Genomic DNA, 19,836 nt, shown 5'->3' on the forward strand with positions numbered 1-19,836 from the left:
TTATGATCACATCTAAACAAGATAATGCTAGAGGACGTCTTATGATCACATATAAACAAGATAATGCTAGAGGACGTCTTATGATCACATATAAACAAGATAAGGCTAGAGGACGTCTTATGATCACATATAAACAAGATAAGGCTAGAGGACGTCTTATGATCACATCTAAACAAGATAAGGCTAGAGGACGTCTTATGATCACATATAAACAAGATAAGGCTAGAGGACGTCTTGTGATGACATATAAACAAGATAAGGCTAGAGGACGTCTTGTGATGACATATAAACAAGATAAGGCTAGAGGACGTCTTATGATCACAAGATAAGGCTAGATATATGATCACATGATCACATATAAACAAGATAAGGCTAGAGGACGTCTTATGATCACATATAAACAAGATAAGGCTAGAGGACGTCTTATGATCACATATAAACAAGATAAGGCTAGAGGACGTCTTATGATCACATATAAACAAGATAAGGCTAGAGGACGTCTTATGATCACATATAAACATGATCACATATAAACAAGATAAGGCTAGAGGACGTCTTATGATCACATATAAACAAGATAAGGCTAGAGGACGTCTTATGATCACATATAAACAAGATAAGGCTAGAGGACGTCTTGTGATCACATATAAACAAGATAAGGCTAGAGGACGTCTTATGATCACATATAAACAAGATAAGGCTAGAGGACGTCTTATGATCACATATAAACATGATCACATATAAACAAGATAAGGCTAGAGGACGTCTTATGATCACATATAAACAAGATAAGGCTAGAGGACGTCTTATGATCACATATAAACAAGATAAGCCTAGAGGACGTCTTATGATCACATATAAACAAGATAAGGCTAGAGGACGTCTTGTGATGACATATAAACAAGATAAGGCAGACGAACGCAAATCAAATGTATGCCAGTATTTTGTGTGAACACAGCGGCAGACGAACGCAAATCAAATGTATACCAGTATTTTGTGGGAACACAGTGGCAGACGGTCTGTGATGAACTGGGGGGGGGGGGGGGGGGGGGGGGGGAGTTAAACCTGTTAAACTTTGTAAAACTGTCGCACAGTGTCTACGTGTGCAACGTTTTGACTGCCGTTGAGCTGCCTCTTGGAACATGCCCATCACTCATGTTAGTTGACGACTGTCAAAACACTGGGACAATAAGGCAAGCTGGTTGTAGTGCAAATAAAACATTGAATACGTTGTTTAAACTAACAATTTGTGATTTTCCTATATTTGTTTTCACTTTGGTTTGCGCTCGCAAATGTAATATGAAAACAATGTCGAGCAGAATGGAGAAAATAGAGAGTAAATATTCTTTTTCCAATCTGCCTTCGCTGTTAGCTTAAAATGGTATCAAATATATATTTGCGAACGGTGTTTGGTATTGAGCATTATTGTTATGCAATCATAGGAGTCGGACCGGAAGTTACAGGCGGCATTTCCTCCACCCCATGTCTGAAGACCATACATTTCTCATCCCCGTAATCTAGACCTCCTCTCTAAACCATGTCTGAAGATCATACATTACACATCCCCGTAATCTAGAACTCTCCTCCATCCCATATCTGAAGATCATACATTACACATCACCGTAAACTAAACCTCCCCTCCAGCCATGTCTGAAAACCATACATTACTCATCCCCGTAATCTAGACCTCCCCTCCACCCCAATCTGAAGACCATACATTACTCATCCCCGTAATCAAGACCTCCCCTCCACCCCATGTCTGAAGACCATACATTACTCATCCCCGTAATCAAGACCTCCCCTCCACCCCATGTCTGAAGACCATACATTACTCATCCCCGTAATCTAGACCTCCCCTCCACCCCAATCTGAAGACCATACATTACTCATCCCCGTAATCTAGACCTCCCCTCCACCCCAATCTGAAGACCATACATTACACATCCCCGTAATCTAGACCTCCCCTCCACCCCATATCTGAAGACCATACATTACTCATCCCCGTAATCTAGACCTCCCCTCCACCCCAATCTGAAGACCATACATTACACATCCCCGTAATCTAGACCTCCCTCCACCCCAATCTGAAGACCATACATTACTCATCCCCGTAATCTAGACCTCCCCTCCACCCCAATCTGAAGACCATACATTACACATCCCCGTAATCTAGACCTCCCCTCCACCCCATGTCTGAAGACCATACATTACTCATCCCCGTAATCTAGACCTCCCCTCCACCCCATGTCTGAAGACCATACATTACTCATCCCCGTAATCAAGACCTCTCCTCCACCCCATGTCTGAAGACCATACATTACTCATCCCCGTAATCTAGACCTCCCCTCCACCCCATGTCTGAAGACCATACATTACTCATCCCCGTAATCAAGACCTCCCCTCCACCCCATGTCTGAAGACCATACATTACTCATCCCCGTAATCAAGACCTCCCCTCCACCCATGTCTGAAGACCATACATTACTCATCCCCGTAATCAAGACCTCCCCTCCACCCCATGTCTGAAGACCATACATTACTCATCCCCGTAATCAAGACCTCTCCTCCACCCCATGTCTGAAGACCATACATTACTCATCCCCGTAATCTAGACCTCCCCTCCACCCCAATCTGAAGACCATACATTACTCATCCCCGTAATCTAGACCTCCCCTCCACCCCAATCTGAAGACCATACATTACTCATCCCCGTAATCTAGACCTCCCCTCCACCCCATATCTGAAGACCATACATTACTCATCCCCGTAATCTAGACCTCCCCTCCACCCCATGTCTGAAGACCATACATTACTCATCCCCGTAATCAAGACCTCTCCTCCACCCCATATCTGAAGACCATACATTACTCATCCCCGTAATCTAGACCTCCCCTCCACCCCAATCTGAAGACCATACATTACTCATCCCCGTAATCTAGACCTCCCCTCCACCCCAATCTGAAGACCATACATTACACATCCCCGTAATCTAGACCTCCCCTCCACCCATTACACATCCCCGTAATCTAGACCTCCCCTCCACCCCATGTCTGAAGACCATACATTACTCATCCCCGTAATCTAGACCTCCCCTCCACCCCATATCTGAAGACCATACATTACTCATCCCCGTAATCAAGACCTCCCCTCCACCCCATGTCTGAAGACCATACATTACTCATCCCCGTAATCAAGACCTCCCCTCCACCCCATGTCTGAAGACCATACATTACTCATCCCCGTAATCAAGACCTCCCCTCCACCCCATGTCTGAAGACCATACATTACTCATCCCCGTAATCAAGACCTCCCCTCCACCCCATGTCTGAAGACCATACATTACTCATCCCCGTAATCAAGACCTCCCCTCCACCCCATGTCTGAAGACCATACATTACTCATCGCCGTAATCAAGACCTCCCCTCCACCCCATGTCTGAAGACCATACATTACTCATCCCCGTAATCTAGACCTCCCCTCCACCCCATGTCTGAAGACCATACATTACTCATCCCCGTAATCAAGACCTCCCCTCCACCCCATGTCTGAAGACCATACATTACTCATCCCCGTAATCAAGACCTCCCCTCCACCCCATGTCTGAAGACCATACATTACTCATCCCCGTAATCAAGACCTCTCCTCCACCCCATATCTGAAGACCATACATTACTCATCCCCGTAATCAAGACCTCCCCTCCACCCCATGTCTGAAGACCATACATTACTCATCCCCGTAATCAAGACCTCCCCTCCACCCCATGTCTGAAGACCATACATTACTCATCCCCGTAATCAAGACCTCCCCTCCACCCCATGTCTGAAGACCATACATTACTCATCCCCGTAATCTAGACCTCCCCTCCACCCCATGTCTGAAGACCATACATTACTCATCCCCGTAATCTAGACCTCCCCTCCAACCCATGTCTGAAGACCATACATTACACATCGCCGTAATCTAGACCTCTCCTCCACCCCATATCTGAAGACCATACATTACACATCGCCGTAAACTAAACCTCACTCCAGCCATGTCTGAAAACCATACATTACACATCCCCGTAAACTAAACCTCCCCTCCACCCATGTCTGAAGACCATACATTGCACATCCCATAGTCTAGACAACCCTCCGCCCCATGTCGTAAGATCATAAAAAAATATAATGTTATTATTGGTATTTTGCACGAATCCAACCCCAATTAGTTTGCCATGCTATATCTAATTAAGCTTCAGACACAGGTCCCCACACTAGCAACCCTCCTGGGAATGTTTTCGTTCTTCGTCTAAGAACGCACACATTTAGTCCTTTCCCTTTGACACCACCTCTTAACGAAACCCTGTATTGTCCCTACTGTTCCATAGGCGGACTCAGACATTGTCCTGAAAATGCTGTCACCCACCCACCCGCTTCTCTTACCCTACCCATCTTCAGATCTCTGGGAACTCAGCTTATTTGCCTTCGACAAACCCAAATTGCCCTTTTTTAGAAGTTGTGACTCCCTAAACCCCTCACCCCCACCCCCACACCACCCATACAAAATCCTGGATCCGCAACTGTTTTCTACCTATGCTATTGTCGCATCAGTTTGGATTTAATTAGCCGATGTCTAATTACTCGACGGGAAGTGCGTGTTTACAGTTCACTTTAAACTAATACGTGTCTGGGCTTTCGGATATTAATATTACAACTTGTCCGCTGGAAAACCAATTTATTTGCAATTCTGTTCTAAACATAGTTTTCAGCAATCGAAGCCCGTGATGGAATATTATGCGAGTGAAAGCAAGGAAAAGGGAACGAGTCATGGCATTGGTAAATGAGCTCAAAATGCAATGACACTAAAGTCTCAACACGTTTTATGGGAACGAAAAGTTTGTTTGTTTTGTGTAACGACACCACTACAGCACATTGATTTATTAATCATCGGCTATTGGATGTCAAACAGTTGGCAATTTTACATAATTTTAGAGAGGAATTACAGTAACATTTTCAGCGAGGGTCGATAATGAAGTTTATAATCGATCATCGAAACATCATACACGGTCGTTAACAAGCGATAATGACCGGCCTCGGTGGCGTCGTGGTCAGGCCATCGGTCTACAGGCTGGTAGGTACTGAGTTCGGATTTCAGTCGAGGCATGGGATTTTTAATTCAGATACTGACTCCAAACCCCGAGTGAGTGCTCCGCAAGGCTCAGTGGGTAGGTATAAACCACTTGCACCCCTGCGCGTGCTGTAACCTCACCGTGGTGCAGGGGTGTAACATTCTCTTTGAGAATGGCCAATACAGCACAAATTGAAGTTTAGAATATAAGTCAGTATCTTATCTGTGAGATTTGTATTTGTATTTTTGTACAGTTCTTTACACTGTTTTATTTATATCTTGAATTTTTCTGTTGATGTTGATCATCACCTTGTTTGTTTCCATTACCTTAGTTTGACACCCAATAGCCGATGTATTTTTTGTGCTGGGGTGTCGTTAAACATTCATTCATTCATTAAACCACTTGCACCGACCAGTGATCCATAACTGGTTCAACAAAGGGAAGCGCAAATAAAAGATCCCTTGCTGCCTGTCGTAAAAGAGTAGTCTGTGGCGACAGCGGGTTTCCTCTAAAAAACAGTGTCAGAATGACCATATGTTGGACGTTCAGTAGCCGATGAAAAGATAAAAAAATCAATGTGCTCTAGTGGCGTCGTTAAATAAAACAAACTTTACTTTACTTTAACAAGCGATAAACTTTATGGACTGAATTTACAAAGCCCGTTGTCTTACTTATACGCGTAAAACTACATACATTTAGAATGCTTAAACACCGGTGTTTAACACACACACACACACACACACACACACACACCACACACCACACACCACACACACACACACACACACACACACACACACACATCTTACTTCCAATCGTTTGTTAGTCCACCACTTAAAGTTGTATAATGCTAGGATCAGACTACCAACAGCCAGCACAAAGCGCTCTTACAACTCGATTATAGTCGTATAGGCCTTCAACTCCTTCGACCGATTAGTTGTTAATCTGAGCGCACACATCGGCAGTCGTGAGTTGTTAAAATAACAACGTAACCGTCGAGTTGGCCAACTTTGTCGTGACAGCATAATGTTGACAAGACTTTTGAGCAGACAAATGATATATCTATATTCTCCCGAAAACGTTCTGTTATACGTAACTTCGACATCATTTATTTTAGTTAAATATAACATATTTCATTATGAAGTGACATTTTATGATTACCAAATTATCTAACAGTAGGCGACACTATTCTGGATTTGCAGTGTTAACGCTGAAGTGTGTCACGTGGTGTGAATCAATCATGGGGTTTCAAAATGTTCAGTATCGGTTATGTCCTCCTCGTGCTGCAATCACAGCTGCACAACAACGACGCATGGAGGCAACACGATTTTGAATGTTATGTTGGGGGATGTTTTGCCATTCTTTCTGTAACGCTAAGTACAGTTCCTGTAGTGTTTGTGGCGGAGGGTTCCTTTGGCGAACTCTGCGATCCAGGACGTCCTAGAGGTGTTCAATTGGGAATAAATCTGGCAGGACACGAACGTTGTTTTGCTGTAGAAAATCTTGGCAGACACATGCAATGTGTGGCCTGACATTGTCGTACTGAAAGATACCACGAGTGACGTTAATCAGTGAAACAACGTGATGTTACAGTATCTCGTCCCGGTAGAGCTGGCCATTGAGCGCTCCAGTAACTCGCACCAAAGCAGTACGACCATCATGCAATCGGAACTCCTCGTACATTTCTACGAAATATAAACTCGGACACAATGCGTCACCATTTTGGACGGAACTTTTTTCAGTCACATGATCAAAACATGGCCATGGAATATAACTGCTCATTCTGTGCTTCGGTGAATAAACAACTACATACAACAACAAATGCATCGAAGAGAATACGCGAGAATGATATAATACAAAAGATAACAGACACATTAGGCTTTAAACCTACTGACAGTTACAGAATATGTGACAGATGTGTAAATAAAATTATTAAATTCCAAAATAAATTTATTACAATTTCTTCAATTTTAACTATAATTAAATATGTTGAAGTAACCTTTTTCAGAAGTTTCTAAAACAGATTGAAAATACAAATCCATCACGAAACAATTTTTTAATCGTCATATCTTTATCTTTACTCATGAACCACGGTTAAATCTACATCACACTTAATGTGTGCAGTTGGTGAGCATGTTCCATAGAAATAGTGACAAGTCAGCTTTTTAAACAATCCAGCGTTTTCACATTTAAGAACAATTTCATCAAAACATCAGTCTGTTCAATCAGCTGTTTCTTGGTACAGATTGCCATTAGGTTCAGCTCCTCCAAAGAACTAAGTGGGGCTTTTTTCAATAGTTTATTGTGATACTGGACATTTAAAATACTAAACCATAGAACTCTTAAATGTTATAATTAAAATATTGCATTACACATGTGCTTGCATGCACCCACCCACTGTCCATGTTTAGCAACATTTAAAAAAAAATATCTTAAAGGTCAAATATTAGAGTTAAATTAAAATGTTATGCTATTTTCACATGTGATTGTAATAAATAACTACAATTTACTCGATCCCACACATAATATTTGCTTAAGTAACTCCAGAATAATAATTTTATAATTAAAAAAAAATGTTGTGTCAAAAGATGTTCCATATTTGATCGAACTACATTATGTTACGAACTTCGTCCTAACCGCGTCACCAAATACATGAAAATTTGGTGTAGGCCTATTCCTACAACTTGTGTCCGAGCCTACATCTAGCGTAGCGGAATGTGACGACGTGTTCCGATTGGACCATCATGGTGAATCCCTGCCCACACCATGACACCACCACCACCGAAACACGTCTTGTAGAACACAGTTGGTTACGTAACGTTCATTATGACGTCGGTAGATTCTGGAACGTCCATCTGCTCTGAATAACATGAAACGAGATTCATCAGAAAAGAGAACTGTCCTCCACTGTGCATGTCTCCATCGAAAATGTTGTTGACACCACCGAAGTCGTTCAGCGAGATGACGTGCAGTGAGAACGTTGCGAGCTTGACGTAGACGATTGATAACGGGTTTTGTTGGGGTTTTTTTTTTTTTGGGGGGGGGGGGGGGGGGAATTCTTCTTAGTCCAGGAATTTGGCTAGCTGTGGAGGTCGCTGTCCTAAATCTATCCCTAAGGTGTATCGATCTTGGGCGGCCTGACCTTGGTCTATTACGCGTGCTTCCTGTTTTGTTGTAATGCACCAAAAGTCTGCTTATAGTGGCTCTGCAGACCCCCATATGTCGGGCAACATCATCGTGGTTCGTCCCCGCTTGAAGGCGTCCAATAGCGTCATGGCGTTGTTCTTCTGTAAGTTTCAGCATTGTAACGTCAACCTCTGTGGAAATATTGTGAATCGATGGCATTTACCGATGGTGTCCTTTATACCCCTATATAACGATGTCATAGCGTGCAAATTGTGACAGCATTTGTCTACACGTGCCACGTACAGTGTGTGATTGTGACAGCATTTGGCTACACGTGCCACACGCAGTGATTGTGACATCATTTGGCTACACGTGCCACATGCAGCGTGTGATTTGTCAGTTTAACGTAAAGTTGGACTAAAGGCTGTGTTTTGGCATCAAGGTCAACCTTTGGTAGTGATTTTATTGCAGGGTATAAATATTGTTTATTGTGTGTTTCATGAGATTTTACGTTCAGATTGGTCATACATATATTCAAGAAATTGATGGTGTAACAAAAGAATTTGGAGAGTATATTATCTATGATAGTTCTCAGTCGTGTAAACTTGAAAAATGATAGTTGTTTTATTACACACACATTAAATTGTACTTCGACATTTCCGTTAAGTAGCGAAAATTGCTGGAGACATTAGCAAATAAACACAAACAATCTTTTGACGTTTTAATATGCTGACTGATGTTAAACCAATACCACATACATTATTCTGAATATAGTTTAGCTTCAGAAATGTGATTCGTATTGGACATTTATAATCATATTCATTTTAAATGAGTACATCCCTGTAAAACGTGCCTAATAATACCGAATGACTAACTACAAGTGTTGAGTGGACATACGAATATAGATAAGTGTTTGTCACTGTTGTTCTTTTGGGTTTTTTGTTTTTTGTTTTGTAATTTGTTACCAGGACCATTGTGATCGGAGGTTGGGGTGCGTACGGATCCAGAACGGTATACGAGGAGTCACACACATTGGGGAAGGATCACTCACACCGTCTATAAATTGTATACGAGGAGTCACACACATTGGGGAAGGATCACGCACACCGTCTATGAATTGTATACGAGGAGGCACACACATTGGGGAAGGATCACTCACACCGTCTATGAATTGTATACGAGGAGTCACACACATTGGGGAAGGATCACTCACACCGTCTATGAATTGTATACGGGGAGTCACACATTGGGGAAGGATCATTCACACCGTCTATGAATTGTATACGAGGAGTCACACACATTGGGGAAGGATTACTCACACCGTCTATGAATTGTATTATACGGCAGATAATTTAAGATGGTGAAAAAAAAGTGCGATTAGGGGTGAGGGGTGAAAATGCATATGAAATTATCATGTTAACACTAGAGTCACCCAAATAATTATCCACCTTAGACCTTAGTCAATCTTATTAGGTTTGTAATTGCATCAAACAGTTCACTAATGGTGTTTTTCTGACTTCTGGACTTCTGAAGGCTGCACAGATTGGCAATGATTTGCGACTGAATGTCTGGCCTTTAATGGTGAACACTGGACAGCATTTCTCCCGAATATTCTATTTTTCTTGTACAAAGCATGCAATTGCTGCAACAACTGCTTGGTTGCATTTCTTTGAGCTGTTTCATTCATAAATCCATTCACAAATTTATTACTCCAAACAATCAATGTCACAATAACTTTTGCCTTCGAGTATAGTAACAAACCACTTAAGAACCCCCACCCATAACCATTTGAAGTTATGTTTTAATTACTTTGTTTTTTTTATTAATTATTCACAATACTGAACAGCCCTTAAAATGCATCTCTGAGCATTAATTTGAAAACTGTTTCTCGCTCTAGCCAGTGGTATATCAAAGGCCGTGGCATGTACTATCCTTTCTGTGGGATGGTACATATAAAAGATCCCTTGCTACTAATAGAAACATGTAGCAGGTTTCATTTCTATGACTGTGTCAAAATGACCATATGTTTGACATTCAATAGCCGATGATTAATAAACTAATGTACTCTAGTGGTGTCGTTAAACAAAACACTTTTCTTTTAATTTAAAAATGTGTGTGTGTGTGTGTGTGTGTGTGATTACAAAATCCTGGATTCATCCCTGAGATTGATCTACCACCAAGGCATATCACGAGAGGTGATGGGCAGTTTTGTTGGGGGATCACGATTTGCCAAGTTCAGCATCAAAATATTTTGACTATTGAGTGTACCAGAGCTAGATGAGGTTGAGAAGAAATTTTCGCCACAAAACTAAATAAAAAATTGCACAAACACAATTACCTGGAACTTATTTGCCAAATTAGAAATACAAATTTCAGTTGTTTTTAAAACCTGAACATTGCGAATTTAGCGAATATCAAATACCCTGGTGGTCTTTTTACATTTCACTTGATTGCAACGAATCCGTTCTTTCTCTTTCATTTCTCAAACATTAAACTGATTGCAATGAATCTGTTCTTTCTCTTTCATTTCTCAAACATTAAACTGATTGCAATGAACCCGTTCTTTCTCTTTCATTTCTCAAAAATTAAACTGATTGCAATGAATCTGTTCTTTCTCTTTCATTTCTCAAACATTAAACTGATTGCAATGAACCCGTTCTTTCTCTTTCATTTCTCAAACATTAAACTGATTGCAACGAATCCGTTCTTTCTCTTTCATTTCTCAAACATTAAACTGATTGTAATGAATCCGTTCTTTCTCTCATTTCTCAAAAATCAGAAACCTGTTTAATATACGGCCACTAATATTTTATACAGAAAAATATATTTTATACGTAATTACAATCGTTAAAAAGTCTGTTAGTCGATAACATCTTAAACATTGCAGCAAACTCAGGAATGTCCCTTTAAACTGATTGCAACGAATGCGTTCTCTCTCTCTTTTCTCAACCATTAAACTGATTGCAATGAATCAGTTTTCTCTTTTCTGAAACATTAAACTGATTGCAATAAATCCGTTCTTTCTCTCATTTATCAAACATTAAAACTGATTGCAATGAATCATTTCTTTCTCTTTTCTCAAACGTTAAACTGATTTCAATGAATCCGTTCTTTCTCTTTTCTCAACCATTAAACTGACTGCAACGAATCCGTTCTTTCTCTCTCATTCCTCAAACATTAAACTGATTGCAACGAATCCGTTCTTCCTCTCTCATTCCTCAAACATTAAACTGATTGCAACGAATCCGTTCTTTCTTTGTAATTTTTCAAACATTAAACTGGTTGCAATGAATCCATTCTTTCTCTCATTTTTCAAATATTAAACTGATTGCAATGAATCCGTTCTTTCTCTCATTTCTCAAAAATCAGAAACCTGTTTAATATACAGCCACTAATATTTTATACAGAAAAATATATTTCATATGTAATTACAATCGTTCAAAAGTCTCTATTAGTCGATAACATCTTAAACATTGCAGCAAACTCAGGAATGTCCCTTTAAACTGATTGCAACGAATCCGTTCTTTCTCTTTTTTAACCATTAAACTGACTGCAATGAATCCGTTCTTACTCTTTTCTCAACCATTAAACTGATTGCAATGAATCAGTTTTCTCTTTTCTGAAACATTAAACTGATTGCAATAAATCCGTTCTTTCTCTCATTTCTCAAACATTAAACTGATTGCAATGAATCATTTCTTTCTCTTTTCTCAACCATTAAACTGACTGCAATGAATCAGTTCTTTCTCTTTTCTCAAACGTTAAATTGATTTCAATGAATCTGTTCTTTCTCTTTTCTCAACCATTAAACTGATTGTAATGAATCCGTTCTTTCTCTCATTTCTCAAACATTAAAACTGATTGCAATGAATCATTTCTTTCTCCTTTCTCAAACGTTAAATTGATTTCAATGAATCCGTTCTTTCTCTTTTCTCAACCATTAAACTGACTGCAATGAATCTATTCTTTCTCTCACATTCCACAAACATTAAACTGATTGCATTGAATCCGTTCTTTCTTTCTAATTTTTCAAACATTAACCTGATTGCAATGAATCCGTTCTTTCTCTAATGTCTCAAACATTAAACTAATTGCAACAAATACGTTCTTTCTCATTTCTGAAAACTTAAACTGATTTCAACGAATCCGTTCTTTCTCATTTCTCAAACATTAAACTGATTGCAACGAATCTGTTCTTTCTCTCATTTTTCAAACATTAAAACTGATTGCAATGAATCATTTCTTTCTCTTTTCTCAAACGTTAAACTGATTTCAATGAATCCGTTCTTTCTCTTTTCTCAACCATTAAACTGACTGCAATGAATCTGTTCTTTCTTTCTCATTCCTCAAACATTAAACTGATTGCAATGAATCCGTTCTTTCTTTCTAAATGTTTCAAACATTAACCTCATTGCAATGAATCCGTTCTTTCTTTCTCATTTCTCAACCATTAAACTGATTGCAACGAATCCGTTCTTTCTCTCTCATTCCTCAAACATTAAACTGATTGCAACGAATCCGTTCTTTCTCTCATTTTTCAAACATTAAAACTGATTGCAATGAATCATTTCTTTCTCTTTTCTCAAACGTTAAACTGATTTCAATGAATCCGTTCTTTCTCTTTTCTCAACCATTAAACTGATTGCATTGAATCCGTTCTTTCTTTCTAATTTTTCAAACATTAACCTGATTGCAATGAATCCGTTCTTTCTCTAATGTCTCAAACATTAAACTAATTGCAACGAATCCGTTCTTTCTCTCATTTTTTCAAACATTAAAACTGATTGCAATGAATCATTTCTTTCTCTTTTCTCAAACGTTAAACTGATTTCAATGAATCCGTTCTGTCGCTTTTCTCAACCATTAAACTGACTGCAATGAATCTGTTCTTTCTTTCTCATTCCTCAAACATTAAACTGATTGCAATGAATCCGTTCTTTCTTTCTAAATTTTTCAAACATTAACCTCATTGCAATGAATCCGTTCTTTCTTTCTCATTCCTCAAACATTAAACTGATTGCAACGAATCCGTTCTTTCTCCCATTCCTCAAACATTAAACTGATTGCAACGAATCCGTTCTTCCTCTCTCATTCCTCAAACATTAAACTGATTGCAACGAATCCGTTCTTTCTTTCTAATTTTTCAAACATTAAACTGGTTCAATGAATCCATTCTTTCTCTCATTTCTCAAAAATCAGAAACCTGTTTAATATACAGCCACTAATATTTTATACAGAAAAATATATTTCATATGTAATTACAATCGTTCAAAGGTCTCTATTAGTCGATAACATCTTAAACATTGCAGCAAACTCAGGAATGTCCCTTTAAACTGATTGCAACGAATCCGTTCTTTCTCTTTTTTAAACCATTAAACTGACTGCAATGAATCCGTTCTTTCTCTTTTCACAATCATTAAACTGATTGCAATGAATCAGTTTTCTCTTTTCTGAAACATTAAACTGATTGCAATAAATCCGTTCTTTCTCTCATTTCTCAAACATTAAACTGATTGCAATGAATCATTTCTTTCTCTTTTCTCAACCATTAAACTGACTGCAATGAATCAGTTCTTTCTCTTTTCTCAGCCATTAAACTGATTGTAATGAATCCGTTCTTTCTCTCATTTCTCAAACATTAAACTGATTGCAATGAATCATTTCTTTCTCTTTTCTCAAACGTTAAATTGATTTCAATGAATCCGTTCTTTCTCTTTTCTCAACCATTAAACTGACTGCAATGAATCTGTTCTTTCTCTCTCATTCCTCAAACATTAAACTGATTGCATTGAATCCGTTCTTTCTTTCTAATTTTTCAAACATTAACCTGATTGCAATGAATCCGTTCTTTCTCTAATGTCTCAAACATTAAACTGACTGCAACGAATATGTTCTTTTTCATTTCTGAAAACTTACAACTGATTGCAACGAATCCGTTCTTTCTCTCATTTCTCAAACATTAAACTGATTGCAACGAATCTGTTCTTTCTCTGTCATTACTCAAACATTAAACTGATTACTACGAATCCGTTCTTTCTCTTTTCTCAACAATTAAACTGACTGCAATGAATCCGTTCTTTCTCTCATTTCTCAAACATTAAACTGACTGCAATGAATCATTTCTTTCTCTTTTCTCAGCCATTAAACTCATTGCAATGAATCCGTTCTTTCTCTCTCAGTTCTCAAACACTAAACTATTTATAAACACAAATAGGCAGAGACAGCGGAAATGGTAACTTTTTATTTAATTGATTAATAACGAACTGCACCATCATTTAAAAATACCCAAGGTCAAGGTACAACATTGCATAGTACATCTGACCAAAACTTAATTCTCTCTTGCTTAGAATATTTACTTTCGTACATCCAATGTTGCTTTACAAACGTCTATTACAACTGCAAGAGATGTGTGCTTATTCACTAATCTCATTCCTAAAAGAACACAAGATATAATTATTTAAATATGTGATTTAGGAAGAAACACATGTACCACACACTGTTGTAAAATGGCCTGTAAGGCCTAAAATAAAAGTATGTTTTTCTGAGAACAAAACTGTACCTGTGTTGTTTTGGGGTTGTTTTGTTGTTGTTGTTTTTGTTTTTTATTATTATTGACATTTAGGTGAAAATAGTACAGAGATAACATTTTATCTGTACCTGTAGGAGAGACTTAGTTTAAAAAAGTAATAATAAAATATAAAAAATATATATACATGTATATATATGCTAAAGTAGCCAACCTAATTTGGTTAACTTTGTCACATTCCCAGAAACACAGAATTTTGTTTTAGGCCAAAAAGTGTTTGTACTAAATAAAATTAAAATCTATAAATTAACAAGAAAAGCCACATGGATATATAACACATTTTAATCAAATATATATTTTGAAATTAATGTCCGATGACCTTGTGTCACCAGTCTCACACACTTATAAGAACCGACACCATATATCTTTGATGATATCATATGGCAGGGCTCAAACTTAAGAATTTGGCTCCTACAGCAATTTTAAAAAAGGACTGACGTGGGTGAAAAGGCCCACAGACGGCAATTTTGAGCCTGCCTATGGGAATTGTTTTTAAAGAGTGACAGCAAATAAACTTGACTGAGAGGTTATTTTGCTGTATGTAGACATATTTCAAATGTGCAATTGTTAAATACTGGCAGATAATGTACACCAGGTGTATACATTTTGCCTCTGTTGAGGAGCTTCACTGACGCACAAAAGTTATTATTATTTGTAGAGTAGGAGAAAATAACATACAGGTACATTTTCGTCATCAAGTGGAGGGAAGCTGTGTCACCTCTGCCCCCGGTTCCTACAGACCTGACAGGTTACCACACAATACATACCTTGCACCTAAAACTAAGGTTATGACATACATCAAAATTACAATTCTCATTATAATAAACCCTTTCACAAACACACCAACGCTTTGTTTTTAATCATGCCACGGTTTGTTTTCTATTAATACTGGTATGTACTTATATATGTATACATGTATCTTATGTTTCAATTAGACTATCACACAACTGCCTGAGATTTAATTGTCATTTGTGTTCAATAAGATTTTGAGTAGAACAAAGTACTGGTCAGTTTGGACCTTCTTGTCGTGTTGAAACCTCCTGGTACATGAACAACCATTCTCCACTTATTTCAGCCACTGCTCGTACAAAATACACACGTCTATTAACATTCTCCACTTATTTCAGCCACTGCTCGTACAAAATACACGCATCTATTAACATTATCCACTTATTTCAGCCACTGCTCGTACAAAATACACGCGTCTATTAACATTCTCCACTTATTTCAGCCACTGCTCGTACAAAATACACGCGTATATTAACATTCTCCACTTATTTCAGCCACTGCTCATACAAAATACACACGTCTATTAACATTCTCCACTTATTTCAGCCACTGCTCGTACAAAATACACGCGTCTATTAACATTCTCCACTTATTTCAGCCACTGCTCGTACAAAATACACACGTCTATTAACATTCTCCACTTATTTCAGCCACTGCTCGTACAAAATACACACGTCTATTAACATTCTCCACTTATTTCAGCCACTGCTCGTACAAAATACACACATCTATTAACATTCTCCACTTATTTCAGCCACTGCTCGTACAAAATACACACGTCTATTAACATTCTCCACTTATTTCAGCCACTGCTCGTACAAAATACACACGTGTATTAACATTCTCCACTTATTTCAGCCACAGCTCGTACAAAATACACACGTGTATTAACATTCTCCACTTATTTCAGCCACTGCTCGTACAAAATACACACGTGTATTAACATTCTCCACTTATTTCAGCCACTGCTCATAAAAAATACACACGTCTATTAACATTCTCCACTTATTTCAGCCACTGCTCGTACAAAATACACACGTCTATTAACATTCTCCACTTATTTCAGCCACAGCTCGTACAAAATACACGCGTGTATTAACATTCTCCACTTATTTCAGCCACAGCTCGTACAAAATACACGCGTGTATTAACATTCTCCACTTATTTCAGCCACAGCTCGTACAAAATACACGCGTGTATTAACATTCTCCACTTATTTCAGCCACTGCTCATACAAAATACACGTGTATTAACATTTCAATTTATGTTTGTGCTTATATCCTATTAAGATTCAAGCACATTGTCCTGGGCACACACCTCAGCTACCTGGGCTGTCTGTCCAGGAAAATAGGTTAGTTGTTAATTGTTAGTGAGAGAGACGAGGGTGTAGTGGCCTTACACCTACCCACTGAGTCATTAAAACTTGCTCTGGGTGTGAGCCGGTACCGAGCTGTGAACCCTGTACCTACCAGCCTTATGTCCGATGGCTTAACCACGCCACCACCGAGGCCAGTCATGTGTATTAAAATGTCTGATAAATATGATTGTGTTATTTCCCTTTTTAAAAAAAACTATTTTGGTTGAAAGCATCGTCCAGAGTGAAATAACATCACTTGTAGTAAGCTTTGTAATTTTTCATTTTTATTTATTTATTTTATACTAAACGCCTTTTTTCCCTGATATCCATACTTGTACCAGTACATGTATCTAGAAACAATGTAAACCACTTTATGCTGCAACCACTGTTTTTATCAGCTGATCATTGTGAAGGATTAAAGCATAATGTCATAAACGTTTACTAGCAGATTATTACTTCTGACATCACATATGTGACGTCACATGCATAGATCCATTACAAAACCATTCACTGAAATGCTAGGTCATTGTACAATGTATGTAAAATAACATAAATAATTGTTTTTAGCCTTAATGGCTGATGGATTGCAGAATAAGAAATAATAACATGTAGTGAATGGTGTAGGATATGGGCTTTGTCCTGTTCAGGCCGAATGGGAATTTCCCATTGTTACCTTCAAAGAATAATGCCGATATCCTACATCATTAGCTACATGTAGTTATACTATATTTACACACTGTTAGGAGAATTGCTATAATTTTGTATTTCATTCAGGTCCACAAGTATCTTTCAAACCCCAAGTTCTATTTTGTTTTGTTCAAAAAACCATAATGAACTGCATTAAAATAACACTTTATTTCAAAATTTAACAATGAAAACAGATAAGAGGCATAAATGCAAAATTAATTAAATTTTGTGAAGTCTTTTGTGCATTTGCCAAATTGTGATGTCGTATTTAGTACTAATACAGTCACTGGTTTGTAAGCACCAAATTGTCCAATAATGTTGCATGTTACATCAATGCATGATAAATTCTGAATGAGTAATTATGACTTTTTATTTCCCTGGTTACATGTGCCCACTGGAGTAATAAATAGGTTATTAGACTCAATAGAATACTACATGAATAGCCTTTAAATACCATGATATACATGTATCTATCTTGAGAACACATCTAAACACCTTTAAATACCATGATATACATGTATCTATCTTGAGAACACATCTCAACACCTTTAAATACCATGATATACATGTATCTATCTTGAGAACACATCTAAACACCTTTAAATACCATGATGTACATGTATCTATCTTGAGAACACATCTAAACACCTTTAAATACCATGATGTACATGTATCTATCTTGACAACACATCTCAACACCTTTAAAAACAATGAATTGTCAGATAACAAGTTAATGAATAGGAGTGGAGTATTCTGTTCCTTACATATTCTGGAAAACCACTTTCAAAAGACATTTAAACACACTTGTTAACTCTACATCACAAAGCAATCAAATAAAAACCGGGCTCTCAGCACTTCACCTACAGTAAAACTACACTGCTACCGCACCAGCATTATTTTATTTTTCCAGTAAAACGTTCACTTGTGGAACCTTTCGATTAATTTCAGCCGATCCATAAATAGAAAAATAAAATGGCAGCTGTTCTGAGAGCGGCCGAGAATGATCAAAGTTCTGTCACAAACATAAATTTCAGTGTTTGGCCTATCTTCAAGCTGAGAACTCGGGTAGTAAACAACTGGAACACAACACCACACTGAGAGTCACTGGGTTAGGTAGTCACCATCTCACAAGGGCATGTCAGTGTCTTCACAGAGGCATGTTAGCGTGTTTTTTCCATGGCCTCACCTCATTCTTGCTGGACAGAATGTCCAAGTCCTTACACAGCCTCATTCTGGTCGTGCTGGGTTCAATGATGTCATCAACAAATCCTGTTTCAGAAAAGGAAAGAAATCTTGTCACTTTGAAAACTGTTGAAAAACTTTCATAACAAAAAACAATTAGTGCAAACCATTTTAACAGTGCTTTCTACCAGGAAAGAAGGAATGTTTTATTTAATGACACACTCAACACATTTTAATTACAGTTATGTGATGTCAGAGTCGAAACCTGCTACTACCATGATTAAAAATTTAGAAAGAAATGTTTTATTTAATGACACACTCAACACATTTATTTATGGTTATATGGTGTCAGACATATGCTGTCGCCACTTTATGGGCTTCTCTTTTCGATTAGCAGCAAGGGATCTTTTGTGTGCACCATCCTAACATGATTAAGGCAAAGGGATGTTTTATATGCAGCATCCCACAGACCCACACACAAGATAGTACATGTACATACCACAGCCTTTGTTACACTAGTCGTGGTGCACTGGCTGGAATGAGAAATAGCCCAAATGGGCCATAGACCGATGGAAATCAACCTCAGACCATGCATGCATCAAGCAAGCGCTTTACCACTGGTCTATGTCGTGCCCCCTGCTTTTCCCAGTACTATAATATGCCATAATGTTAATGGAGATATTCCTTTCCAGAATTAACCATTTTGTGTATGCTTATAGGAATGGGGGAGGGGGGTATAAAAAACTAAGTTTGTTCGCTTCAAATGTCAATTATCATGCACAGCTCCTAAAGTATTAATGTTTACAAACTTCCAACTCTTCAAGTTGAAATTTTTCTTAAAACCACTGGATCACACTGATTTATTAATCGTCAGCTATTGGATGTCAAACATTTAGTTATTCTAAGGTATAGAACAGCTGAGTCCATGGTGTTTGATATACCAGTCGTGGTGCACAGGTTTGGACAGCAAAAACAATATTCAGAAATTGCATCCACTGAGG

General features: G+C 38.2%; 1 protein-coding gene across 1 annotated transcript in view; it reads right to left on the minus strand.

Annotated features, from left to right (window-relative positions):
* Nucleotides 1–17,389: 17,389 nt before the first annotated feature.
* Nucleotides 17,390–19,836, minus strand: part of LOC121374423 (propionyl-CoA carboxylase beta chain, mitochondrial-like) — a 95,437-nt gene continuing 92,990 nt past the window's right edge. The window contains exon 17 of the mRNA XM_041501528.1: nt 17,390–18,922. Coding sequence (XP_041357462.1) covers nt 18,801–18,922 — 122 coding nt within the window. The 3' untranslated portion in view covers nt 17,390–18,800. The remainder of the gene's footprint in view (nt 18,923–19,836) is intronic.

Source organism: Gigantopelta aegis, chromosome 1 (genome assembly GCF_016097555.1).
Source record: "Gigantopelta aegis isolate Gae_Host chromosome 1, Gae_host_genome, whole genome shotgun sequence".
NCBI lineage: Eukaryota > Metazoa > Mollusca > Gastropoda > Neomphalida > Peltospiridae > Gigantopelta > Gigantopelta aegis.